At 57.0% G+C, this 27397-nt stretch overlaps 1 protein-coding gene across 1 annotated transcript; it reads left to right on the forward strand.

Moving 5' to 3' along the window:
* Nucleotides 1-23057: 23057 nt before the first annotated feature.
* On the forward strand, nucleotides 23058-23957 carry LOC308236435 (electron transfer flavoprotein beta subunit lysine methyltransferase-like; the record flags this gene model as incomplete). The annotated part of the gene is made up of 1 exon (XM_080646110.1): nucleotides 23058-23957. Exon 1 carries the CDS (start codon nucleotides 23157-23159, stop codon nucleotides 23955-23957), a length of 801 nt encoding a protein of 266 aa, XP_080502236.1. The 5' UTR covers nucleotides 23058-23156.
* Nucleotides 23958-27397: the final 3440 nt, after the last annotated feature.

The raw sequence follows: 27397 nt of genomic DNA on the forward strand, positions 1-27397 counted from the left end.
TCCAGCTCTCCAGTTTTCAACAACTGTGGGCCTTCTGTCCTTTTCAAACCCATGCTTGTCTTCTGACTTTTTAGAAAAACATATTTTTATTGATTTCAGAGAGGGAGGGAGAGGGAGAGAGAGCGATAGAAACATCAGTGATGAGAGAGACTCATCGATCAGCTGCCTCCTGCACTCCCCACACTGGGGATCGAGCCCACAACCCGGGCATGTGCCCTGACTGGGAATCAAACTATGACCTCCTGGTTCATAGGCTGACCCTCAACCCCTGAGCCATGCTGGCCAGACCTTACTGTCACTTAGATGTGCAATACCCAGGTTGCTGCCCCCTAGATGACCAGCCCAGACTAGAGAGATGTGCCTTGTGGCCAGGGGACGCCTTCATCTCATCCCCCAGGCTAGCCACCTGGGTTATATTTCCAAACACCATGTCTGGCCTGGCCAGTGCCCTGCTCAGGAGCTCCTGTGGGTGCCCCATCGTCTTCAGAATGAGATTCGAGTTCTTTGCTCAGAGATTCTGGACCAGCCATGATCGGGTTCTTGTGTGACTCCTCAGTTTCCTCTCAAGCCCGTTCTCAAGCATTCCAGGCTCCAGAGGGTGGGGAGCAGGGTTGGGCAGGGGGCCAGCCAGCCCATAGAAAACTGCAGCTGCATGGTCCTCCAGAGTTGCCTGAGTGGGGACAAGGCAACTTCACTGATCCGTCACTCACACAGGCTGCCCTCGGAAGGACGTGTGACCTTGGCCTGGGCAGGTTTCTGCAGCTGAGACAATTCCCCAAAGAGAGTGGACAGCCAAAGGCAAAGGCCACCTTCTGGCAGCAGGCCCAGCAGCTGGGGGAGTGAGACTTTCCTTTTCCAAGTGGGAGGCACACCCACCATAGTATCCAGAACCCATAATATTACCTCATTTACCTCTCACAACAATCTAGTGAACTGGGTATTATTATTGTCCTCACTTTACAGATGAGGAAACTGAGGCGCAAAGACATGACCGTACTCTGCCCAAGGCCATGTGGCTGGTGCTGGGCAGAGGTGGAATTCCAGCCCAGGCAGACCAGCCCCCGAGCCTTTGTTCATGCACCACGCAGCACGTTCTGTCATACTGAAGGTGCCCCGAGACCTCCTCAAGGTCATGAGTTCTGAAAGGGGCCCCGGGAGAGTTTCCTAGTGGCTGTGTCGAATTAGAAATGATAAACTCTAGAATCAGACTTGTTTAAAATCAAGTGGAGGCCAGGGGCTGCCAGCCTCAGCAGCAGGTGCCTCGAGAGGGCACGAGCACTTTGGAGGATACAACACCCTGGATTAGCCACCAGCCTTCGTTCAGACGGACGAGAGCAGTGCTGCACGTATTTACATACCCGTCGCCGCGACATTCCAGCGACGCCCGTGCTTATTCTGCCTCTTGTCATCACAGAGTTGATTTTCTGTCCCAGCGTACTTCCCAAGGGGGACCAGGAGCGTTCCCGAAATATTGAAAGGTTTAGCTTAATAGTCCCAAGGACTGCAGGCTTCCACGTTGGAGGCGATGGGTGTTTGTTATGGGAAACTACATTTGTTAGAGTGTTTGTGGACAGTGGTTTGTTCGCTTAGAGTTGTAGCCTACGGTTTTATGAAAGGTTGCCTTTATTCACGAACTCTGAAATGAGCCCACGCGGACCTCACGGATGCAGTTCTAACGAGCCCACTCCACACAAAAGGCTGCGCCCGCTCTCGGCTGGGAACACCAATAAAGCCACTCACCTGCCAGGAAGGCTGTTCTGCAAGAATAATAAATACGTGGTGGACAGCGAGAGCCTTGGCTTTCTGGGAAAACTGTTAGGGCCTCTGTAATTGGGGCCATGTTGCTGACTCAGGGGCCATGTTCCTGCTCAGCTGGGAACCGTGGGGCGAGGCTGAACCCCAGCCTCTGTCGCTTGTTATTCAGGTGGTTTGGTCTTGGGGTCATATGGGTTGAATTGTGTCTCCTCTCCGCCCTCCCCCACCAAAGAGCGATGTTGGTGTCTTAACCCTCAGGACCAGAAAACAGGATCTTATTTTTAAAAAAGAAATTTCTTTATTGATTTCAGAGAGGAAGGAAGAGGGAGAGAGAGATAGAAACTCAGTGATGAGAGAGGAGCATTGCTCGGCTGCACACCCCCTGCTGGGGGTCCAGCCTACAACCCAGGCATGTGCCCCGACCAGGAATCGAACCTTCTGGTTCATGGACTGACGCTCAACCGCTGAGCCATGCCAGCTGGTCGAATGGGACCTTATTGAGTTTTTACAGAGGTCATCAAATTAAAATGCATTCATTAAGATGGGTCCCCACCCAATATGCCTGGTGTCCCCATGAAAAGGGGAAATTTGGACACAGATACGCGTAGTGGCAATCCAGGGGGCTGGGCTATTACAGGTCACCCCACTGGGGAGCTCGGTGACCCCATCTGCCGGGCGGACACCTCCCTTTCTACTTCTTGGTCTTCCTTGGGTGCCATTTGTTAAATGGAAGTTGGCACCAGGCTAAGGGTAACACATCTGGAAAGTGTGAAAAGAGATTTATTTTCCACTGAGGAGCCAGAGAAATGCTCTAAATATAAGCGGTGGGTGCAATTGCCAAGTTGGGCATTGTGAGGGACAGCACTCCGTGTGTGTGTGTGTGTGTGTGTGTGTGTGTGTGTGTGTGTGTGTGTGAATTCGAGCCCATAGCTTCCATTGTGTGGTGGTGGGTTGCGTCTATGGAACGTGTGCGTGTACCTAGGTATGGACCTATGTGTGTATGCGGACGGGGGACTGAGTACAGGAGTGTGCACCCGTGTTTGTAAGTATTTTACGCCTCTTTGGGTGCAGGGCCCGAGACGCCGTGTGTGCCGTGTGTGCTGTGTGTGCTGTGTGACTTCGGCGCGTCCCCCGGCCTTACTGACCTCACTTTGCCTGATACAGTGGCGATGCTGCCTCATAGGTAAAGCGCCCAGCCCGATGCCTACCACTCAGTACGGGCCTGTCTGCCTGCACCAGCATGGGCTGGGCGTGGGCAGGGATGCAGGAAACACTCCTTCCTGCCTCCCGCCTTCTGGAAGCTCGGGTCTACATAGAGAGATAGCTCTGTGCGGAGGCCACTGTGGTCAGGGCTGGGGAGAGCGTGGCCTGGGGCTGGGCGAGTCTATGGGGACTCAGGGTCCTTAGGGCAGGGACGGGGTGGGGCGGGGTGGGTCCCTGACATCCGCTGTGCCTGGTGCTGGGCCTGCAACGGGAGCCCGTCAGGAGGGTTTGGGTTAATAACCGGCATTAAGGCCTCTGATAGTTTCCCGGAACCTGGGACTTTTCCCTCAAAGCCGTTCTGACAGGTGTGGAGAACCAAGGCTCCTACTGACCTGGAGTCCAGGAGAGGAGCGGGGCGCTACCCTCCCTATTGAAGCTTGGCCAGGCCTGTGCCACTCCCTCCCCCAGAGCAGTCCCCTTGTCCCCTGCACCAGCCATGCCCCCTTGTCCTGTGGTGCCCCCCTGAAGTTCTCCCTGACAGCTGCCCCCTCGGCTCTGCCGTGGCCTCTGCCCAGGCCCAGGTGCATGGGGTTGGACGGAAGGGCCCAGGGGCCAAGCAGAGTACCGTGCACGGGAGGAGCTGCGTTATGGGGTCACTGTCCCTCGGCTGTTTCCCCCACAACAGGCCTGGTCTCGGCAGTGGAGTAATTAGTGGCCTGGATGTGCCATTTGCTGCCTGCTAACTGTCCATTTTCTGGGCCTGAGCAGGCGCGGGCGGGGAGCAGGTGTGGGCGGGCAGGTCTGCAGGCCTCGCTGTGGACCAGCTGCCGCAGCTGCTCAACATGCAGCATCAATATTAGTCTCTCCGAGAAGGAGGCTCGGCTGCAATTGTGTTTGGCCGATGGCCGTGACCGGGCTGTTTGCCCACATTCCTCCCCCGCCCCACCCAGCTCAGCGGACCCTTCCTGAACCCTGGAAGGCTGGGTGTTGGCTGACCTTGGTCCAAGGCCAGATTCCGCTCCCGGAATGCCTGTGGAGAAGAAGTCCACCCCTGGGAAGAGGAGGGGAGAGAGAGGGTGTGGGGACATGCCTGGTCCTCATTGCTGGGGGGCCTGGCCCCTCACTTCACCTGGCATCACCTCCTCAGCAGCATAAGAGGAAGTGGACCCTGCCTGCTTTATGCTTCCTTGACTGGCGGCACCTGGAGGTGATGCCTGCTGACTTGTGCCCACCCTGCCCATGGCCTTGCCTGGGGCCACCATCCAGGACAGCTCTGGTGTCACCAAACCTGGCTGTGAACCCTGACCTCATTGCCTCTGTCCTTCAGGGCACAGTGATTGGGTGCCAGACTCGGTGCTGGGTGCCGGGGCCGTAAGGACAGGATGGTCAAGGTCACCACTGTCGGCATAAACACACTACTACACAGAGTAATTTCAAACAGGTTTAAGTGCTGTGGACACATCCTTGTGACGGAGTGACTGGGCTCAGGTATCCCAGCGGTCACAGTCTCTGGGAGGAAGTGATGCTATTGCACTGAGACCCGAACCTTTGTGATCCTCAGTTTCCTAACCTGCAAAGTGGACATGGAGGGCCGCCCCCACCCTGCTGCCTGCCTGTAGCGCACACATGGATTGTGCATGTACGGGGTCTGGCATCTTGCAGGAGCTTGGCCCCAGGGCCTTTGCACAAGTGTCCTCTTAGCATCTGGCCCTTCTCACTGTGACTGCGTGCCCGCTAGCCATGCCCTCAGATTAGGGCTTCCCAAACTTGTGCGTGAATCAGAATCATCGGGGAAGTGTGTTCAGGCTAATAAACAGATTCTCAGGCCCCTCCGCCCCCCACGATGCAGCAGGACTGCACCCCCGGAATCTGCGTTTTTACAGGCCCTAGCAGTGACACGGGTGGCTCATGGAAGATGCTTTGAGATTCATGCTTTAGACACCCTCAGGGAGACCCAGCATCCCTCCCCCCGCCTGCAGGTCTCTACTCTGTGCATGGGTGGGTGGCAGCTCTGGGGAACACCTCACCCCAGCCCTAGACCCAGATAAGCTGCTCTGAAAGCCGAGGCCCGCTGGTCTCAGGTCCGAGGAGTGTTTGCCCGCTGGACTGTGTGGAAATAATGCTTTGAAATAAGCAGCTGCTCAGAATCCCAAAGTGTCCTGAATTTATTAACATGCACGACGTCTTCTGAGAGCTGATGGGGAGTAGTGAGTATCCAGACTGCCCTGGGAAGAGGCTGGTGGGGGGCGGGGGGAAGGGAGGTAAGGTCTGACGGGGAGGAGACAGCAGGGTGCACTGATCCGACTCTGGGGAGGAAGGTCAGTCCCCAGACGTGGAGGCTGGTGGGAGGTGGTGGACGCGGGTCCTGGGTGTGCTCTGGCCACTGCGAGGTCCGAGGCTCAGCCAGGAGACCCCTGCCCCCGCCATCTTCCCACTGCCTTCCTGTCCAAGCCTTTCTCACAGACCGGAATTTATCAGCATGGATCCCACACGCCAACGTAGTAACAGCCGCTGATTACACGTCCCTGCGATTACCCCGCTGCGTGTGGGAGCGGGAGCAGCATGCTTCAGGGCCAGGAGGATTGTTACCCGCTGCCCCTGCCCCATATGCTGTTTGTTTGATTCACGGCTCTGTCTGTCTGTCTCCCCTCCCCCCTCCCCCTCCCCCCTCTAATAATGTTTAAATTGCAAAATTCGGTCCTTTCTGAGGTTTGTCCTTCCCACCTCGGCTTGGCCAGCCCCACCCAGCCAGCTGTGCTCTCCTGCTGGCCGTGGGGAGAGGAGCCACTGTGGTCCTTGTGTGCGTGGGGGGATTTCCAGTCGGTGCCACGGGGAGGGGGAGGCTCCATGAATCCTGAGCCCTTTCACAGTCTGCCACCCTTTAGCTTTGCCTATTTCCACATCTGCCCGCCCTCCCCGCTTATTATCCACCTCCACATGTCTCGTGTGGTGCCTGGCATCTAGTGTGTGACCGGCACGTAGTAGGTGCTCAGCTGTTCTCAGCTGCAGAGACCATGGTGGGGACACAGGGCGTGTGAGACCTTCAGGGGAGCCTGGCATCTGCCTGCGGAACAGAGGCCTCCTGGCTTCCGGTAATAAATAAGGAGTGTGGCTTCACGTCTGGGTGGTGATGGCCGAGCCTCTGCTCCTGGGAAGTGGGCTCTCACTGAGTCACCCCTGGGCCCAGCCAGCCACTGATGCGATGATAAAGCAGGCTGTGCTCCCGAAACCTGGGCTGATGAACCAGCGTCAACACCAGCTACTGTGCGGGGCTGGGGTCACATCCCCCCCGGGGCGAGGGACCCTCAGGAGGTCCGCGGCACGTGAGGACATGGGCTTTGGAGGAAGCCTTGCGTTCATATCTCACGTCTGCTGCTAACCCGCTGTGTGACCTCAGGCTAATTCCTTACCCTCTCTGAACCTTAGTTTCCTGGTGTGGAAACAACGAAACGTTTAGGGTCATTGGGAATATTGGCGATGTCTGTGAAGTACCTTTTAGGGCCCCTCACAGGAGCTTGATACATAATGGCAAGGCTTTTTCATTCTTTTTTTGTGCTCACTGTCCTGCCTGCAGCTGTGGGTGTCCGTGCTGGGGTCGCCCCGCGCTGTGAACCAGCCCAAATCAGGTTGTAGAATCAGGGTGGCAGGTGCCGGGTGCAGCGGACCCCGTGCTGGGACCACACATTACTTAGTGACCTTTGGGGAGACAGGGCCCTTCCACAGGCGCGATGGGACAAGCCAGGTCCATGGCCTCTGACCTCAGGGCCCTGGAGAGGGGTGAGCCCCGGGAACATCAGCGGGAGGTGGGTGCTTTGGGTCTGCAAGGGACTCATCCAGGGAGGGGCCCTGCATGTTTGGCAGGTGGGGCCAGGCTCCATCCCACCCATGGGCTCAGGGAAGCCAGGGAGAGAAAGCCACCCCACCCTCAGCCTGATGCACGGCCTGTGCACATGCCTCAGTTTCCCCACACAGCACTCCATGGCTCCACAGCACTCCATCCACTATCCGAGTCTCTGTCCCCGGCTCTCCGTGCTGGGAACTGACTCCCACCATAAATATTGGCAGCACCCGTCTGTCCTCTCCTGGTGGTCTCCAGCAGCCCAGAAACACGACTCGGTCCTAACTGACAGTGTCAACCTCGATTTCTGTCTTGGGCTGCAGCGCACACAGGGCTCCGGGTGCTGGTTTTCCCTAAGTGTTTGGCCTCTCTGCAGCCTCTGGGGGCAGTGGTGGGCTGGCGGCTCTGGTGCCTGGCTCATTCCTGGTCCTTCTCCCTGCGTCTGTCTGCACCACGCCCTTGGGTCATGGTGGCCTGAACCGCACTCCACTTGCCTCACCTTGGACCTTGGGCAAGCCTGGGTTCACACGTATTGCATGCTCTGCCGATGCTCTCAGTGCCCCCGCAAGCTCTTCCCGATTAGTTATCTCAGGGAGTAGCCGTGACACACCCAGGTAGGAGCCGTCACAGTCCACCTTATCGACAAGGAAGTGGAGTCTCGGAGATTAAGCTGGGTCACACAGCTGGTAAGGATCGCAGCTAGGGTTGGAACCTAGATGGTCTGATTATACGCTTTTATTTTCATTGATGAATCATTAAAATACAATTCAAATGCATAGAGCTTAGTGCTCAACTCAATGAGTGCTGACAAATGCATTCTCCTGTGTAACTAGACCCAGTGCAAGAGACAGAACCCTCCCATCCTTCTTCCTGTCTCTTCTCCGTCAATTCCTACCCCCAGGGGAGGCACCCTCTGTTCCGATGGGTGTCAGCATAGGCGCGCTCTGTTCTTGGGTTTCGTAGAAGTGGAATTGTACAGCCTATAGTCCTCTGTGTGCATTGTACCAGTGTAGACGTGTATGGACTGTTTCTTCCACTCAGCTCAGCGTTTCCGAGGGTTACCCATCTGGTCGCCTATAGGGACAGTGCGTTCCTTGTATTGCTGATAGTATTCGGGTGTACAGAGACGCCATGGTGTGTGTATCCCTTCCCTTACTGATGGACATTGGGGGTCTTCCCAGTTTTGCACTATTTTGAATAAAGCTGCTATGAATGTTCATGTACAAAGCTCGATGTGGACCTGTATCTCCATTCGTCTTGGGTAGATACTGGGGGTGGAATTGCTGGGCTACAGGTCGGTGTGTGTTTGACTTTAAAACCCAGACATTCTCTAGAGTGGTCGCGCCCTTCACACTTGCTCGCAGTGTAAGGGGGTTCTCGTTGCTCCGTGTTCTTGCCAACATTTGCTGGTGGGGATCTTTTTCCTTAGCCACCCCAGCGGACAGGCGGTGGTGTCTCGTGGGGCTTTAGTTTGCTTTTCTGTGGTGACGAATGATCCTGAGCTTATTTTTCACGTGCGTATTGCCTATTCCTATATTTTCTTTTGTGATGTCTAGTCCAGGCTTTTGACACTTAAAAAATTGGGTTGGTTGTCCTTTTCCTGTTGATGCGTAGGAGGAATTTTGTGTGTATTGTGGGTCTGAATATTCCCCCCCAGCCTGTAGCTCGTTTCTTCATGTTCTCAAAGGTGTCAGTGGTGAGCAGACATTGACTGCCGCCCCTCACGTTGATTATCGGTGATCCTGGGCGTGTAAAGCGAGAGAGTGGAACATGTCGTGCGTACAGCAGGTGCGCAGGAGGGACTATTTCTTTGCCCTTCTCCCTCCCGCCAAGGTCTCCCCAGATCATGTTCTCCAACTGGGACAGATTTCCTCCCCTCTCCATCCGTCCACCCACGTTTCACTCATTCTTGGAAGCTCAGTTTAATATGGGCCTCTGGCACCAAGCTCCTTAAAGTGCCCCAACCCCTGGGGACAACCCAGCAGCTGGATCAAAGAGCTGAGACTCTCGTAGAGGGCCTTGTGCTGTGTCATTGGCTCCTGGGAGGGGGCTAGAGGGTGGCAGTGTGTTGCAATTAAGTCTATTTTCTTGATGAGGAAACTGAGGGTTAGAGAAAGGTCAGATGTCTCATCCAGAGTTACTGATATAGCCAGGACAGAGATGGAGTCATCAAATTCATGGGCAGCCTGGACGGTGTGGCTCAGCTTTGAGCATTGAGCCAGGAACCAAGAGGTCACAGTTTGATTCCCGGTCAGGGCACTTGCCGGGTTGCAGGCTTGATCCCCAGTTGGGGACGTGCAGGAGGCAGCCAGTGGATGATGTTTCTCTCTCATTGTTGTTTCTATCTGTCTATCCTTCTCCCTTCCTTTCTCTCTAAAAATCAATTTAAAAAAAAAAATCCATGGGCAGCTCTCAGTCATACCCGAATCACCACGGACTTCATCCCAGCCCTGCAACATCTTGCTTTGAAACCTGCAATGTCATCTCCCTACTCGCTCACTCAATGCAAACTCTTTTTTTTAAAAATATATTTTATTGATATTTTACAGAGAGGAAGGGAGAGGGATAGAGAGTTAGAAACATCGATGAGAGAGAAACATCGATCAGCTGCCTCCTGCACACCTCCTACTGGAGATGTGCCCGCAACCAAGGTACATGCCCCTGACCAGAATCGAACCTGGGACCTTTCAGTCCGCGGGCCGACGCTCTATCCACTGAGCCAAACTGTTAGGGCTCAACACAAATTCTTTTAGTGCCACCACTCCTGGGGCCGGCATTAGGCTCCCAGAATGCTGTCAGTAACCAAGCACAGCCCCGCCCTCCAGGGCTCACAGACCAGGGCACACACGTGTACTCCCGGCGTTAAATGGAAAGTGGTGAGAGGTCTGTGCAGCAGGTGGACACGCTAGGCACTGAGAGGGCCCTGGAGAGAGCACTGCTTTCCCTGCTGGCGGGGGGTGGGGATGGGGGGCGGGGGCGCGGACCTCAGGGACATCTCAGAGGAGCAACCACTGAGCCAGGGTTTGCAAGCTGAAGAGCCTTTGCCCAGGTAGACAGCCGTGTGGAAAGGAAGAGCATCACAGAGAGGGAAGATGATGCAGGGCAGAGGGCACGGGGGTGGGGGGGGGTGGTAGTGGTGGTGGGGGGGGAGCATCTCATCCCTTATCCAGGATGCCGCTGAGAGGTCATTGGCCATGATGTAAGTAGAACACAATTATGGCCAAAATAACGCAATCCAATCGTCGCTAGAAAAGGACAGATGGTGAGTGTCATGGAGAGAAGCATCACTCCCTATGGGTGCGACAGGTGGGACCCAGGTGTCTGGTTGGGAACAGAAGGGGCCATGTGTTGGCCTCAGAGGCGGCTTTGGGACGAGCCCGTGGTGAGTGTGGGTGCAGAGGCATGAGACGGGGGACACGGGAGAGCCCGGAGGGGAGGGGAGAGTGGGCGGGCAGGTGGCATCTGGAAGTTCTGTGTGGTCAGACAGACGTGGGTCTGCCTCCGCCTCCGGAACTCAGCTCGTTCAAGTACGTCCCTTCGTCTCTCTGAGCCTCGGTCTCCTCCGCTCCGCACTAGGGATCGTGACAGCCTCCGGCGTGGAATGGTGTGGGGGTCAAAGGCCACCTGCATGTAAAGGAAGCACTTGGCGTGCCGTTACACTCCCTGGGGCCGGATGCCCAGAGGTTCCCCCCACGTCCCACTACAGCTTCACGAAGCTGCCTTCCTTGCCCTGCCTCTAGGGCCCAGCTAGTTAAGGCACAGCCACCAGCCGTGGGCTGAACCCCGCTCGTGGGACCACAGCAGCAACCAGCCTAGGAGGGCCCTGGCCGGTTCCTCACGCCTTCCTGTCGCTGCTCCAGTTAAATAATCATCGCCCTTTGCCAGGGTTCCCAGGGGAGCAACTGCCTTTGGAATTTCAGCTCCTTAACGGCCTTGGGCTCCACCTTCCTTTTCTCTGGCCAGAGGCCTGGGTTCCTGGAGACACTGCCCTGCTGGGCGCCGATGCCCCGGAGGGCCACTAGGGGGAGCCAAGGACTGCTGTGTCCTGTTGCTTTCTTCTCGTCGTCGTCCTCTTCCTGCCCTCACTGCTCCCCCTGCCCTCACTGCTCCCCCGTCCTCCCTTGGCTAAGCGCGTCTGGTTTGCAGGGGACGGTGCCTGGTGCTGTGGGCCTGGCTCTGGGGGAGCTGGAGCACCGTGGGGAGAGAGACATGGAAGTCCTGCAGCAAGGACTTCCCACTCCGATGAGAGATGCAGCAATTTGATTCAAGGCATGGAGTGTCTTCTGAGTGCCCCTTTGAGGGACAGTGGAGCATTGGGAAAGAGAACAGGTTTAATGACTGAGCTGTATTTCTTAAACCTGCTGGTCTCTATTTCCTCGTCTGTAGAACAGGCGACCAGGCATCCCTAAGGCACACACAGCCCTATTTTGAGAATCCCATGTGACAATGGAGAGGCTTTCTTAACCGCTAAGTCAACAGCACCCCCTTACAAACCTCCCCAGATCCCTGCGCCCCACCGCAGGTTAAACAGTGATTCCTGCTCTGTCCCCCCAAACCTCCCCGGCCCAGTTAGGGCTGTCTGGGTGCACTGCTCTTGTTTCTCTGTCACGAACTGAGACCGCCTGCAGAGCAGGGATGGCGGCGTGCGGAGCCATCCCTCCCACCCGCTCACACGCCGCCCGAGCCAGGGGTTCTGTGCTGCGTTTCTCCTTGGGGTTGGGGAGGCCTCCTGCCCCGCCCTGCCGCTCCATTCCCCCTCTTGCAGGAGTTAGTTCTCAGTTGCAGGTGTTCATAACCCGGTCCTGGCAATGCTAACCTTGGAGCCTCCTGGCATGGACGGCCCCGTCTTCTGCTGAAGTTCAAAGTGAACACACCGGTGAGAGCAGCGGGTCTCCTCAGGGAGCCAGTCACTCTCCACCTGCAGGCAAGGGGTGCGCCTGAACAACAGTAAGGAGCTCTCCAATCTCTCCCTCCCTCCTCCCTCCCTCCCTCCTCCCCTCTCTCCCTCCTCCCCTCTCTCCCTCCTCCCTCCCTCCCTCCTCCCTCCCTCCCTCCTCCCTCCCTCCTCACTCCCTTCTCCTCTTCCTCCCTCCCTCCTCCCTCCCTCCCTCCTCCCTCCCTCCTCCCACCCACCCTCCCTCCTCCCTCCCTCCCTCCTCCCTCCCTCCTCACTCCCTTCTCCCCTGCCTCCCTCCTCTCCTCTCTCCCTCTCCCCTTCCTCTCTCCTCCCCTCCCTCCCTCCTCCCTCCCTCCCTCCTCCCTCCCTTCACCCCTCCCTCCCTCCTCTCCTCCCTCCCTCCTCACTCCCTTCACCCCTCCCTCCCTCCTCACTCCCTTCTCCCCTCCCTCCCTCCTCTCCTCTCTCCCTCTCCCCTTCCTCCCTCCTCCCCTCCCTCCCTCCTCCCCTCTCTCCCTCCTCCTCTCCCTCCCTCCTTCCCTTCCTCCCTTTCTCATCCCTCCCCAGGTACTTACTGAGGGTGCTGGGCGATAAGATTTTAATCTTTGCCCAAACCTGGAGCACCTCCTTTTCTGGCAGAGCCCCGATTTCCATCCTTTAAACACAAGCAAAAGGCAGGAACTCCAGGGCCCACGTCAGCTGGACCAATCACAGAATTCTTCTCTCGCTCATCTGCTTCCAGTATTTACACAACGTTCGGGTCACACATGCGGCTTTGAGTCGTCTTCCTGGGGGAATTCATCTTGTTGGTCTGTCGGCTTCGTTTTCAATGTTCTGGCAGGAGAGCCAGCTCCCCCCTCCCTGCGGGCAGCCGCCAGCCATCCTTGACCCCAGCGGGCTCCCTCCATCCTCCCTGTGCACCGTTCTCATCTGCTAGTCTAGTCGGCGTGCGCCTGCCGACGCCCCTTTCCGAAGCCGCGTTCCTCCCCAGGCCTCTGCTTCTCTGTGGAGGCCTCCTGAGGCGCCCCGACCCTTCCCGGCTCGGAGATCCCGCAGGACCCGCCGTCCAGGCCGCACCCGGCCAGTGGCCTGGGTCACGGAGCTCCTGCAGGCCTCCGTCTGGGAAGAGCTGTTTCCCACTGGGGAGCAGACTGTGGGGCCAGGCCTGGTCTTAGAACTGATCTGCTGAGCAGCCGATACGCACCAAGCTCAGTGCTGGCAGCCAGGGGTTCCCAGGCAGGAAGAGGCAGCCGGGGTGGCAGTAGCGGGCTCTGGCTCAGAGGCCACACTCTGAAGTGCTCTTCCACCCGCCCCCCCCCCCCCGCCCCCCATCCCCTCCCCATGCACAGTGAGGCCCTGCATTAGGAGAGAGGGGGCCGGGTTTGTACAAAAGAACAAAACCACGCAGGGCCAGGTCTTCCAAGCTCCCCTCTGCCCACCGGCCCTCTCCAGTCTCGGGCCAGAGTTCTGAACCCAGAGGTGGGTCTTCGGTGGCTGGCAGGGTGGCTCATTACCCTGACCCACAGATGCCCCAGCTCCTGACCCTTCCAAGGCTTCTCACTGCCCTCCCCATGAAGTCCACCGTGTTTTCCCGGCCTTCATGATCACCCCGTGTCCTCCCAGCCTGACTCCTCCCCACTACTCTTTCAAACCTCTCTTCCCTCGCACCTCACTCATATTCTCCTTTCCCCACTCCCCGTCACCAGATTCTCTCCTGCACATCCATTGGGGGCTCAGCTAGGCTTTGCCTCCTCCAGGAAGCCCTCCCTGACTTTCTCTGAGTCCCATGGCCCCTGTGCTTTGGGATCTCAGCACATTCCACACTTGACTGTCTGTCTGGCTCCACCACCAGGCTGTCCACAACTTGGAGGTAAGGGCAGGTCTGTCCTATTCCCTCTGCACAGTGCCTGGCACTCAGTAGGCCCACATCAGTTATTTCCGCGGGAATTCCCGATTGCGTGAATGAATGAATTTCTTTGGCGTCTTCCTGGCAATCTGCTCATTTTCCTGACCCAGCTGGGGCCCTGACACTTACCGCTTCAGAGATGTGTGAGCTGAGCCTCGGCTGCTTGGACACACCACGCATCTTCATCCCGGCTTTTCTATTCCACTGCCTGGCGCACAAAAGCTCTCCACTGCTGGGTAGTGGCGAGCCCACCCACTCGGTTCCAATGCCCGCGGCCTTCTGATGCTTCAATCGGGAGACTTTTAATCTGCCTGGGCCCAGCCATTTCAGAATCGGGTTTCAAAGCTTCTGGAAAGTGACGTGCTGCGACTTTGATGTGTCTGTTAGCAGCTCGGTGGGGAAGACAGGCCGGCTGAAGGAGGCCCGCTGGGGCCTGAGCGAGGGGAGGCTGCCCCCGGGGACCTTGGGAGGCATGGAGGGCTGTGGGCGGGGCGGGGGGGGGGTCTGCCAGGACTGGAAGTGAGAGGAGACACCGCCTTCCTCCAGGCGCCATCCGCCGCCTGCCTGGGCCGGTGAGTTCTCTGCCGTGGACGCCCGGGCACCTTCAGGGCCTTCGCACCCATTCCCCAGATTCTGGGAGCATCTTGCAGCTACTTCCTTCACTGGAAGTTGCCCTTGACCCTGGGGAACCGCCTCACCCACAGTCCTCAGAGCTAAGGACTGCCTGGTGGAGGAGGGGTGGTTAGGAAGCCTGGTCCCCACGGCCTGAATTTAGGACAATTCCCAGGGAACCATCCTGGGATCACCTGAGGCCTCACCCACGGCTTCCCCCTCTGCCCCGCCCCGCCTTTCTCACTCCCTCTCAGGTGGACCTCCTGGGACCACTCAGCAGTAAGTGTCCTTCACAAGGAGGCTGTCCACCCAGGGAACCCGCTCTGACCACCCTCTCATCTGTTAGGGGACAGGGACCTCCTGGCCACCAGGTAGTCCACCTGAGAGGGGAGCAATCAGGTGGTGACCGGCCCAGAAGGAGCATCCGTGGCGAGGATCCTGCAGGCCCAGGCGGGTCTTCCCCGCAGCCTGGGGGGTGGGGTCCCCTGGTCTCTGCCCTGGGATTTGGTCACCACCCAGGCTTGTTAGAAGCTGGGCAAGCGCACGATGGCCTCTGGTGCAGACGGGCCTGGGGAGCTGCACGTGGCCACCGGGCCGAAAGGAGGCCTGCCTCCCTCGGAGGAATCAGAGGCCCACGTCTGCAAAGCAGGTCAAGGCCACGTGGATAAGACTGGCCAGCCTGCCGCTGCCTGTTCACTGCTGCCATGGACTGGATGCACCCCCCAAAAGCGCAGGTTGAAACCGAACCCCCACTACCATGATGTTTGGAGGTGAGGCCTTTGGGAGGTGGTTGGGCCGTGAAGGTAAGACCTCATGGGTGGGAGCAGTGCCTGTGAGACCCCAGAGCTCCCTCGGCCCGGCCATGGGAGGGCACAGGGAGCCGACGGCATCGCTGACCCAGGAGGGAATCCTCACCAGACCCTGAGCCTGTCGATGCTCTTGCCTTGGACTTCCCAGCCTCTGGAAGTGAGAAATAAGTGTCCGTGGTTTCTAGGGCATTTTTGTTACAATGCCCAAATGGACACACTCTCGGATGCAGGGGGCACAGACTGTAACACACATGGTGACCCCTCACCCGTGATGGCTCAGGTCTGAGCACTTGGATGACCACGCCCCCTTCCTTGGGGTGACAGTAAGGGCATGGGGTGCGTGGAGGGGCAGGGATCTGAGCGGGGAGGCTGCCTCTCACCAGTGACGCTGTGATGTCCAGGGAGACAGTATTGGCACTGTCTGCATAGGGCGATTCATCAGTTATTGATCAGCATTTTGATGTGATCAGCTTTCCCCGGGAGGAGGGTTTAGAGCAGCCGTGAGCAAACTACGGCCCGCGGGCTGGATCTGGCCCGTTTGGCTGTTTTATCCGGCCCGGGGAACCGAAAGAGCGGAGGGTTCTCTTGCTCTCCCCTCTGCTCCTTTACTTTGAATTTATATTAGTTCACACAAACACTCCATCCATGCTTTTGTTCCGGCCCTCCGGTCCAGTTTAAGAACCCATTGTGGCCCTCGAGTCAAAAAGTTTGCCCACCCCTGGTTTAGAGCCATCATTGGCTGTGTGGGTTCATTTCTGGAGCCAGTGACTGGGGACTCCTGGCTGGCCCCCTGTCCTTGCCTGCTGCCCTGTGAGGTGTTTTCAGAGGGGGCTCCCCAGCACTGCCTGCCTGCGTTTCTCTGCAGAGCAGCTCTGTGGGGGTCCTTTTGGAGACTCAGAGCTGCATTGTGTGTCTGACCTGGGGGCTAACAGGTAGCAGGTTGCTCCCAGGTGGGCATCCTTGTCGTGGCAGAAAGGGGACAGCCTCCGGGGTCAGGGCCCCGGTCCAGCCCTGCTCCGCCACTTGCACGCTGGGTGACTTTGGGTGGATACTCAGTCCCTCTGGGCCTTAGTGTCATCATCCAGTAAACATGGGGTTAGTCCTGTCTTGGCCCAGAAGTTGCTGTGAAGCTGATGTAAAACAGGGTCTTGGGGAGGATTAGATTCTAGCCTGGTGCCTGGGACACAGTAGGTTCTCAACCATGGTTTCCTGCCCCCAGCTAAGGGCCTGCTGGGTCACACCTCTCAGCCCCTGCTGTGGACTGAGCACCTACTGATTCCCATGGCAACTGCATCCCTGGGCCTGATGGCTTTTCTGGGACCACGAAAGGCCACTTCCTCCCCCTCCCCCGGCCCATAAGTATCCTCACCCAGTGACTGAGCTTGGTACCCAGCTTCCTCTCTGCAGGTCAAGCTCATGCTCTCTAACCAACCTGCTCCCTGTCTGGGGCCCGCGAGGCCCTGGATACGGGCCTGGTGGAGCGCCTCCTTGTGGGATGAATGTGGACCTTGACCCTGGGCGAGCAGGAGCACGTGGGGCCGCCGAGAAGTGGTGCCGGACTGTGCGTGTGCGAAGTGCTCTGTACTCCGCTGCTGTGGCTCCCGCTCCAAGACCGCTCTGACTCAGTCCATCGGTCGAGAGGGGATTATTACTTTCACACCCAGGGGATGCTGGGGAAGTTTGAAAAGAACAAGCCCTCCAGTCCGCGACGAGCCTCGCTGGGGCGGAACAGCTCATTTTCTGGATGTCTGCCTCTGAGATATTAGTTACCTCGTTAGGAAAGAGCGCAGCACGCGCCGACGGAGCGTCGCTTACAAGTGTTAGGGGCCCGGCTGAGAGCGGAGGCCCTGGAATGCCAAGGACGCAGGCGGGAGAGGGACCATGGCGCTTTGAATGGGACACTGACACCGCGATCAGCAGGGAGGTGGCGTGGGGCGGGATGGCCACCCCCCATCCTGCAAGCTCTGCGCTGAGAGCAGCTGTCCCCGTCCTCTGGGTGACGGCAGAGGCCCTGACAATCGGCAGGTTTTTGTTTTCAAAGCACCAGAGTTGTCCTGAAGAACAGATTTCTGTTTAACACGAGGCTGGGGAAATGGCTCTTGTTTATGGAAACACACACACACACAACAAAACCCGCCTGGCTTTGTGCTATCAGAATCCTCTTGGAGGCAAGGATGAGGCAAGGAGAGTTTACTTATTAGAGGAAACACGTTTTCTGCCTCTTTCTCTTCTTTTTTTTTTTTTTAAATATATTTTTATTGATTTCAGAGAGGAAGGGAAAGGGAGAGAGAGATGGAAACATCGATGATGAGGGAGAATCATTGATCGGCTGCCTCCTGCACGCCCCTCCTGGGGACTGAACCCGCAGCTTGGCGTGTGCCCTGACTGGGAATCGAACCGTGACCTCCTGGTTCCTAGGTGGACGCTCAGCCACTGAGCCCGCCGGCCGGGCTCTAGCTGTTTCTCGGCTTCAGGGGCAGACACCCCTAAGAATGACCGAGTCCCCGGAGATGAGCAGGTGGCCCTGGAGGGCGGGGAGGGCACCAGGCCCCCACGCCCCTCCTGGTGAAGAGATTGTTTCCTCCCACAGGGGCCACGCATGTCTGCTCTCTGCGGCTGGCGCTCTGCAGGTGCCCAGGACCTGTTCCTAAGCCGAGAGTGAGTGGCCCCATTCAGCCCCCAGCGGCCCTCTCCGGTCGGGTCTGCTATCCTGCCTGCATGAAATCTGGCCTCTCGCGCGCCATCCCAGCCCCCTGCCCTGCCTGTCTGCTTGTTTGCAGCCACCCCTGTTTCTCTGGCCTTTGGTTCCAGCTGCTGTTGTCGGACCTCTAAACCTCACCTGGGGATCCCGAGAACCCCCCAACTATCTCACCTGAGCCCCTCTCTGCCCTCCGTGGCAGCCTTCATATTCTCCCTGCCATCATCCACCTGTTGGTATCCAGGGATGTTTGACGTCTTTGGGGGTCACCCAGGCGTGTCCCTGCTCAGAGCTCTCTCCCGATGCTCACCCGGCCGCCCAGCCTCAGGGGCCCCAGTTCCCGGAGTCCTGCGCAGGCCGTGCCGTGTAACGTGCGGAAATGAGCAGAACGCTTTCCTCCTGGAGTCAGAATCTGCCACCTGGGAGTCCCGTGCAGGCTCGTTTGTGCTCCCCGTGCTTGGAGTGCCACGTGACAGGCTACCGAGCACGCTGCCTGGCACTGTCACTCCTTCTCCCCAGTTAGAAACGCTTAGAATCCTGTTTTCCAGGTTTCCAGACTCCCGTAGCAGCAGCCCCGATGGCTGAACTGCGACACAAGCTCAGTCACCGTTTCGGAAAAGTCATTAGAGAGTTTATGCTGGGTTTGACTCTTCAGCGTATCTGTGTGCACTGTTTCTGTATTTTGACAGTGAATTTCTCCATGCATTAAAAATCACCAATTAAAGCCAAAACATATGGAAGATAAATGAAATGTCACTGATTTCTGCCATTGGGGCCACACCCGAGATTCTTCATTTAGTCTACAAGGACATGGAATCTTCATTAATGTCAGAACTGGTTTTGTCATCCGTAAGTTGATGCCGGGTGTCGTAATCAAAACAGTCCTCACAGCCCGGCCGGTGTGGCTCAGTGGGTGAGCATGGACCCATGCACTAAGAGGTCACTGGTTCGATTCCCCGTCAGGGCACATGCCCAGGTTGTGGGCTCCATCTCCCATAGGAGGCACCCAAATGATATTTCCCTCTCTTCAATGATGTTTCTATCTCTCTCTCCCTCTCTTTTCCTCTCTCTCTAAAATGCACAGGAACATATTAAACAAAACACCAGCCCTCACATCTGCACCAGCCCGTCTCCCTCAGAGTTCATGGGGATAATTTTAGCAGCTGCTTAAATCTGCACAACCAGGGAGGTGTTGTCCCCACTTTACAGATGAGGAAACCGAGGCTCAGGGAGATGAAGCAACTGACGATAGTGAACTTACATTTGAGCTTAGGTCTGTACGAATAGCAAGGGTTTTCCACCTCTTGATTTATGTAGCACGCCCCTGGACCCTGCCTGTTCCGGTCAGCACTGCCACGGAACAAATTACAGCAACACGCAGCAGCCAAAAACAATACGTTAATTGCGCTCGCATATTCTGTGGGTCAGAGTTCAGGTAGTACAGTGGGGACTGCTTGTCAGCTGGGAAGACTCCAAACTGGGGGGTGACTTGAAGGTGGGGCCTAGAATTACCTGGAGGCTTGCTCATTCATTCATTCATTCATTCATGTCTGCTATCTGGGCTGGGATGACCGGAAGACTGCCCACATGTGGCTTCTCCACTTAGCTCGGCTTCCTCCCTCCCAGCCAAGCAGCCTCAGGGTAGTGGAGCTCCTGCCATGGTGCTCCGAGCTCCACGCAGGGCGTTTCAGAGAATACAGAGGAAGCTGCGTGACCTTTAAGGAGTCACCCTTGGAAGTCACACAGGGTCACTTCTGCCCCATCCCGTTGTTGAGGTAGTCGCACACTTACACACATTAGGCAGGAACAGCCCCTGCTCAAGAAAATTCTGGTAATGGAGATTTTTTTTTAGCACGGGTGTCTTTACTGCCATCTGCTGGAAATGTGTGGTAAGCACATTTATGGTGTTTATGAGGTGTAAGATGTCCCCGAGGTGTGGCACCCTGGTCCCACCTGCCCATGGTGGCCATTCAAAACGATGAATCTGATTCCAGGAAAGACTTTTCTGGAACATTCTGAAGACTAGGGGAAGAGAATTATGGATTTATTTTTTAAATTTCTGTTTGGGTTTCTCGCCCTGGCCCGGCCCAGTGTGATCTCTGGGTCTCTGCTCACCACGCCACCCATACCTGACTCTGCCCTGGGTCTGGGGAGGAGTTCTGTTTGAATGCAAGGCATTGGGGGGAAGACCTAGCATTTCATGAGCCCCTTTAGTCTGTGCCCCAGTTTCCCTACTGGGCTGACAGCTCTGCCACCCGACCCAGCTCTTGCCAGTCCTGGCGCCTGGGTGACTGGACTGTGTACGGGGCCCTCAGCTAGTGACTGGATTCCCACTGGGGATGGACTTGACTGCTGAACCGAAGTGACTGGGACCCTTTGAATGCGTTACATTGGACTGTCAGTCATCCTCTTCCAGGGTCAGGTTTATAGTGTCCCCCTGGGCCCTGCTCCTCACGGTCCTTGGCCAGCTCTGACGTCAGCCCCAGCGGTGGTGGCTGTGACCACTTCTGGGACATCTCAGAGCCACCTCCCTCTTCACCTGTGCACCCGGCGCCTGCTGGTTTCCTGCCTCAGGACCTTCTCGATGTGGCGGGGCCCTCTCAGCCCGTGCACGCCGGCAGTGTGGGCAGGTGTGAGAGTGGACCTGCGGTGTGCTTTAATCAGGTGTGCTCAGCCACGTGGACACCGGGATGATTGTCACGGGAAGGAATGGGTGAGGCAGGTGGGAAATCTGAGCACGTTTAGGGTAGGGCCATTTGAGTAATGTTGGCGGGCTTTGGGCTCTGGGCTACGGGTGGTCCTTAGTTGTCTAGCACCTGGTCCTGGCTGGCGTGTGAGAGTTCGCCAGAGGAGACGGCTGCGGGTCTGGGCTCTGTACTGGTCTGGTTAGCAGAGGCCGGCTCTCAGGGGAGGCATCTGCTCTCTCTAGGAATTCCCTGGCTCTGGGAGGGGAAGTCTCTCCAAGATCAAGGCCCCACGTGCCAGAGCTTCAAGTATACAGAAAAGAAGAAAATATGGTTGATACATGGCTGAAAATATGGTTACCCCCCAGGGCAACTCTCAACCAGTGGGGCCAGGTGCTGGGGGGTAAATGCTCCTCTCCTCTAGGGAACTAGTTCTGGGGCCTTCTCTCTGCCCCCCAGGAGGCCCGAGCAGAGCCCCGGAGCCCACACACATCCTCTAATGACTCATTTCTTCTTCCTCTTGTCACCCTCGCTACTCCCCCACTCCTGTTCCCTGGGAACCTCTCCCAGATAAACGACCTGCACTCCAGTCCTGGCCTCAGGCTGCGCCTTCTGGGGACCCCACAGGATCCACCTGAACCCTAGTGCTTTGAAGCCTTGTCATAGACTCAGGGGAGACCAGTGCCAGGAAAGCTTCCTTGAAAAAGTGACTTTCTCCCTGCAGCTGAAGGAAGACTCGCCATTTGATGGGAAGGGAAGGGGTGAGCAGAGCTCAGTTCTAGGCAGAGGGAGCAGCATGTGCAGAGGCCCTGAGGCTGGCAAGAGGAGGCACGAGGCTACTCTTGGAAGACATCAAAAGGGTCCGCCAGACCTCTATTTCTGCTGGATCCACACTCTTCTTGTCCCCACAGATCCACAGAACTAAGATCCCAGCATGCCTGCACCACGGCCCAGCCATTTATAACCAAGGTGGTGGTAGTTGGGGGTGGGGAATATATCTGAGTGTCAATACGTTCCTATTTCATTTCTGGGGTATTCTGGGGAAATTAGTGGGTGAGCTACCATAAGGGAGAAGGGCAGAGAAACTCCGGTAGTTTGTTTTAATAAGCGATAGAGTTGGTGGTTAACAGCAGGGAGCCATCAGACTGTTGGGATGTGCGCAAATGGTACACTCTCCTCGCTTTGCCCCCTCCCTCTGGAGATTTCCCCAAGATTCACCCCACTCTTGGTCTTGGGGCTTGAGGCCCACTTGGCACCGTGGAGGCCTTGCCTGGTTTCGTACCCCTCTCATCCACAGGCAGGGAGCTGGATCCCACGTTAGTCTCTTCACCTCAAAGAGGGCTCCAGTCTTCCATCGAGGAGCCCCGTCCTGCAGTGGCCCCGTCTTGGTCTCGTTCCCCCTCCTCCCCTGCTGACCTGTCGTTTGCACAGGGCTCAGCGCTGCAGCCTGCTGACAGCAGGCCGCCAGGAGAGGTGTGTGCGAGACCATGCAGATCTCAGATCTCAGCCAGGAGGAGAGAGGTATGGCCTCTGGACCTCTCGTGCTCAAAGTCAGGCAAAGGAATTATCAGATGGCGTTGAGGACTCTGTTCTTGCATCTCATTGGGTAGGGGTTGGGGGCAGGGGCGGGGAGGACCCTGCTGAATGTGAAGCCACAGCGAGGCACCGGGCCACAGGCATTTGATGGAGGTTGGAGAAATAATTTCAACGGGCAAAAGCCTCATGTTCCATTCTTCTCCAAAGCCTCCTTCTTTCCCCATCATGGTGGACCCATCCCCAGCCAGCCAGGATGGACAGTAAGGCCTGGGTGGGCGGGTGGGGATGGGGCAGAACTCCCCTCCTCCCCATCTCTCCTTCCGCTGCCCGGACCTCGGCCTGGGCTGTTCACGGTGGGCAAGCCCACTCCGGGATTCCCGGCTTCCTAGTCTGATCCCTGATGCCAGGCTCTCTGAAGGAGTCAGAGACTTTGAACAAGGCGCTCTGGACCCTCACAGGGAAAGGAGGCACCGGGCCCTCCAGCCCTGCCCCGTCTTACAAGGGAGTTTTCTCTTTCTTTACCACCCTCCCTTCCTTGTATCCCCTGTTCTCTGTTGGAATCAAGACTGCCTGAGTTAAAATCCTGCCCTCCCCTCTAACTGTGTGACTTTGGGCAACTTCCTTCACCTCTCTGTGCCTCAGCAACCTCATTCGTATGTGGATAATAATAAGTTGATGTGAGAAATCATACTTGGAAATGGTTTACCGTAGCTCCTAGCAGTGAAGAGGTGCGAGGTGTTAGCTGTTATTAAAATGCCCGGCAGGAGGTGGGCTGTGTCCTTTGAGGAGCCTAAACTCAGCACAGAAAAAAGGGAGTTTTTAGACATGCCCTGTACTGCCTGAGATGAAACCAGGGCCCTCTGAGGACAGGGGGATTTGAGATTCCACATTAGGTACCACTGTTTTGGAGAAGAAGTAAAATGGCACAAGGAGGAACATCCATTCACTGGTGGGGGGCGGTGATAGGAGAGGGCACCTGCTGCCCCTTAAAAATATACGGAGGGGGCCTGCATGCCCCTGGGAAAAGTGCAGGAAAAGACGCGCCACGGCGAGTGACAGACGAGCCCTGCATGCTAGCTTCCCAGGGCGCGGTTAGCAAAGCCAGAAATGTAGAGATTCCAGTTGGGATCAAGTTGGCAGCCAGATCCTTATACTTTGCCCCTGAGGAGCAGCTCTTATCAGCGGCGGTGACAGAACCTGTGGTTTGGAAAAGGACTGATGGCTTTGAGCCCAGGTTGGAGGACGTTGGCACTGTTTCCAGTGAACCCCTGTGGTGTCTTTCAGAAGGCCGCGAGAAGCAGCGGTCTTTCCTTGTTTCCCTGGGGCCACTGTCCCTGGAGAGGGAATGGGAGCTTTCTGGACCCTGAGACGAAAGCCTTCTTGGAGGAGAACACTGAAGTCACCAGCCGTGGCAGCCTCACCCCTGAAATCCGGTTGCGGCTTTTGACCCCCAGATGCAAGTTTTGGTGGGAAAGAGCTGACCTGTGGCCCCGCAGAGATCCTTACTGGGCGATCTACCGGCCAGGAGGCCAAGCCCTGCCTAGGTATCTTTTGGATAACCCTGATGTTGTCAGAGGAAAATCTGTGTTAGATCTCGGGGGTGGATGCGGAGCTACGGCTATCGCTGCTAAGATGAGTGGGGCATCGAGGATCTTGGCCAACGACACAGACCCTGTTGCAGGAATGGCTATCACACTAAATTGTGAATTGAACCAACTGAAACCTTTTCCCATTTTAACCAAAAACACTTTGGATTTGGAACAAGGTAAGTGGGACCCTGTTGTGCTTGGAGATATGTTTTATGATGAAGACCTTGCAGATAGTCTTCATCGATGGCTGAAGGACTGCTTTTGGACTCACAAAACTCAAGTACTGATCGGTGACCCTGGCCGGCCCCAGTTCAGAGGACACAGCATTCAGCATCAGCTGCACAAAGTGGTAGAATATTCACTTCCAGAACCTACGAGGCAGGAAAACAATAGACTGACAACAAGCGCAGTGTGGGATTTCCAGCCTTGAATTGTCAAAATGCTTCCAAGTATGGGTTGACCTATGTTTGGGTTCAACCCTAGAAGACTTTCCAGTTTGAAGAATGCAGTTCCTGTGAAATGGCAAATCTTGTTTTCAAAATATGAAGATTTAGACTTTTGTCATGTAACTAGTTCTGTATTATGCCAAATATACAATTCTTTATCTGTAATTTTTTTTCTAGTTTTACTGCTATCTATATAATAAAAACCCAGTGGTCATAATGCCGTAACAATAAAAAGAAATATACAGAAAAGGGGACTTTGTTTGCTTGCGGCCTGACACCGGATGACAGCCATTTCACTGCTCGTCAGGCGGGGCGGGGTGGGGTGGGGCGGGGCGGGGCGGAGTAGGGCAGGGTGGGACGGGGTGGGGCAGGGTGGGGTGGGGCGGGGCGGGGTGCCTGGGATGCCCTGGCCAGCACAGGCAGGTGGTGACCTTCAGTCAGAGTGCCATTCTGGGAGGTCGCGATGCTGCGGCAGGGCGCTGGGATCCCGAGGGCCGCCAGGGGGCGCTGTGGCCACGCGGCCGGCTGCCTGTCTGCCTTCCCACAGTGCTGCCGCTACAACCCAGCCCAGTGCAGCCTGGGCTCTGCTCTAACCAGCACCAGCCCCGGGCCACCGGGCCCTCACTGTGGGGGGTTAGCTGCCCCACCAGCCGAAGGTGGGACCTGGCTGAGATCTACTGCCCTTCAGTTTGCACATCTGCCATTCCGTTGCCCCAAGCCTTCTGGGTCCGAGTCCTGGAACCCGTGTGCAGCATATCCAGGTCCCTCTACGTGCCAGGTCAGAGCTAGCTGCCCTCCCTCCCCCCTCCCCTCTCTCCCGTCTCCTTCTTTCTGGCTGCGGTTCAGCAGCAGACTCTGGGTTTGGTTCTGTTCCTTCCTCTCTGGAGGAGCCGCTCTCCTATGCCTTGGACTGTCTGTCACCCTGCCCCAGACCCCTCTCCCTGGACACCCCCACAGGCACCCTGGGGCTTCCGAGTACCAACCAGATAGGGCTGTCCCCGAGCCCGCTTACCGGCTGGATCAGAGCCAGGGAGAGTTCAGTGTGCACGCTCAGGCTCCACTCCGGACGCTGAAGCCCACTGTCCAAGGTGGGCCTCGGATGTGCATTTTGATCCAGTGCCTGGAGATGCAGACCTTTGAGAGCTGTGGGCCCTCAAAGAGCACGCGCCTCTGAAGTGTGTGAAACTGTACGGTGTTTGCGACTAGACCTAAATGGCAGCAGGTGGGAGTCTGTGTGGCCCCCCCCCCCCCCCCCCCCCGGGAGGTGCCACAGAGGCTCAGGGTCGCGGGCAGGGGAAGCTCTGGGGAAGGGTGTGTGTGTGTGTGTGTGTGTGTGTGTGGTGGTGGTGGTGGGGGGAGCCCTGAGGAGGAAGGTTGTGTGGCCTGGAGCTGTGGGCAGCTTGTGGGGCCTGAGGCTGGCAGGGGGCACGCAGTCCTCGGGTCTTCACTGTTTTAGAGCTGGGGTGCTCCGCCCAGGCTATGATCACTGCCTTGATAGAGAAGCTGGTCCTGCTGGGGTCAACCGCCAGCGAGGGCAACCGCCAGCGAGGGCAGGCAGCCTGGACCAGGGGCCCTGCCCTGCAGGTCAGAGGCCTTCTACTGTCCGCCTGCCTAGGAGAGGCGAGAGTGAGCTATAGAAAGTTCTAGAGCGCTCTCCAGGATGCAAAGGTCATTTCTCCAACGGGAGCGCAGCAGGTCACACATGCAGGCCTCTCTGCGTCATCTGAGTCCTGGCCTGGAGAGAGGTAACCGGGAAAGGCCATGGCCAGCCACCCCATACTGCTCAACTTTGGGGAGGAGGGGAGGGGCCTCCAGACAGGGGCACAACCTTCGACCTGCCCAGGCCTCCCTTTCCATCAAGCTGACGACGTAATGAAAATAAATTCTTTCTGAAGAGCGGCTAACACATTCGCACTTTCCAAGGCATCTATGAAAATTGTAAAGGGTGCAGAGTGCGAATCTCCCCCCGCACCCTTCTCCACGCCCCATCCCCGAACCCAGACTCTCGGGGGCTCGTCCCCAGGCGGCAGGTACCCCAGCTTCCTGCGTAGCCTCCGGACCCTCTGGGCAGATGAAAGCACCCATGTCTCCGTGCCCCCTGCTAACCGAGCGGCACCTTACACAGGCTGTCCTGCACCTTGCTTTTGATTCGGCGATGTATTTTTAAAAACGTCTTCGGGATTTCCGTATCACCGTATGTCTGAGGCTGATCTGTCTCCAGCTGAGGGGTTGAGAGCACAGGTCTGGGGACACGGCCTGCGCTTGAATGGGGTCCTTCTCTTACTGGCTGGTGACCCGGGCACATTACTCAACCATTCTGTGCTCCGGTTTCCTCATTTAAAAAATAAGGATGATAAGACTAATACTAATACCTCATGAGGTCGTCGTGAGAGTTCATGGACAAACACATTCCGCACAGGTCCTGGCATACAGCAACTGCTCAGTAAAGGTTAGTTGTTAGCATCATCCCTTCACTTAATATTTAAAAATCACATCTTACATTGTAACGCCCCACCCTGTAGTGATGTAGCGGAAAAGATGCAGGCTCCAGGGGCCTCCTCCATCCTGGCTTCACCACTGGCCAGCTGTGTGCCCTTGAACAGCGATTTCCACCTCTCCGGGCCTCGGCCTAACCCACCTGCATAATAGGGATAAAGATATAAGCCCTTGCAAGGTTGTGGGAGGGTCCGATGAGGCAATGGCCACGGAGATGAAGGGGGCCCAGCGCATGCTGAAGATGACTGCAGTACTGGAAACTGTGGCGGTGAACATCCTGAGCACTTCCCGCCTTGCCTGGCACGGCACCCGTGTGGCCTCACCGGGGCCTGCAGGAGCCCTGTGGGGTCTTTCCTCCAACTCATCACGCAGCTTCCACGTGCCTCACACTGTTCTGTGTGTTCTGTGCGTCTCCCTGACACGCTGCTCCACTCTCCCCATTTTACAGAAAAAGAAACCAAGACTCGGAGACATTAAGTAATGTGCACAAGGTCACACAGCTCATAAGAACCCGATTTACTGTAGGTCTGATCCCAGACCTGGAGGCTAACGGGCTGCCCCTGGTGTACTCCCTGGGGTGGAGATGGGGGCCTGCTGCAGACCTCCCCCCCATCCCCTCCCACCTTCCTCTCTCTTCTTCTCATCCTTTGTTCTCTTGTGACTTTCTTTCCCTCTGTCCTCCCTTTGCTCAGACTCTGGGCTTGTGGTGAGCAGGGCTGACCGGGCCCAGGGCCTGCAGGAGGCCAGGCGGCCGGGAGTGTGTGTGTCTGAGTCGCCTGCAGGCGCTGTCTGCCTGTGGGAGAGCTGCGTCCATGCAATCGATCGTGCACTTCCTGTCCGTGCGCCTCCGTGCAAGCACCGCCTGGGGGTGTGAATACGCTGTAATCGCCATCACTAACATGCTGTCCACTTCCAGAAAGGCCAGAGT

Source organism: Plecotus auritus (genome assembly GCF_963455305.1).
Source record: "Plecotus auritus genome assembly, chromosome: 10".
Lineage (NCBI taxonomy): Eukaryota > Metazoa > Chordata > Mammalia > Chiroptera > Vespertilionidae > Plecotus > Plecotus auritus.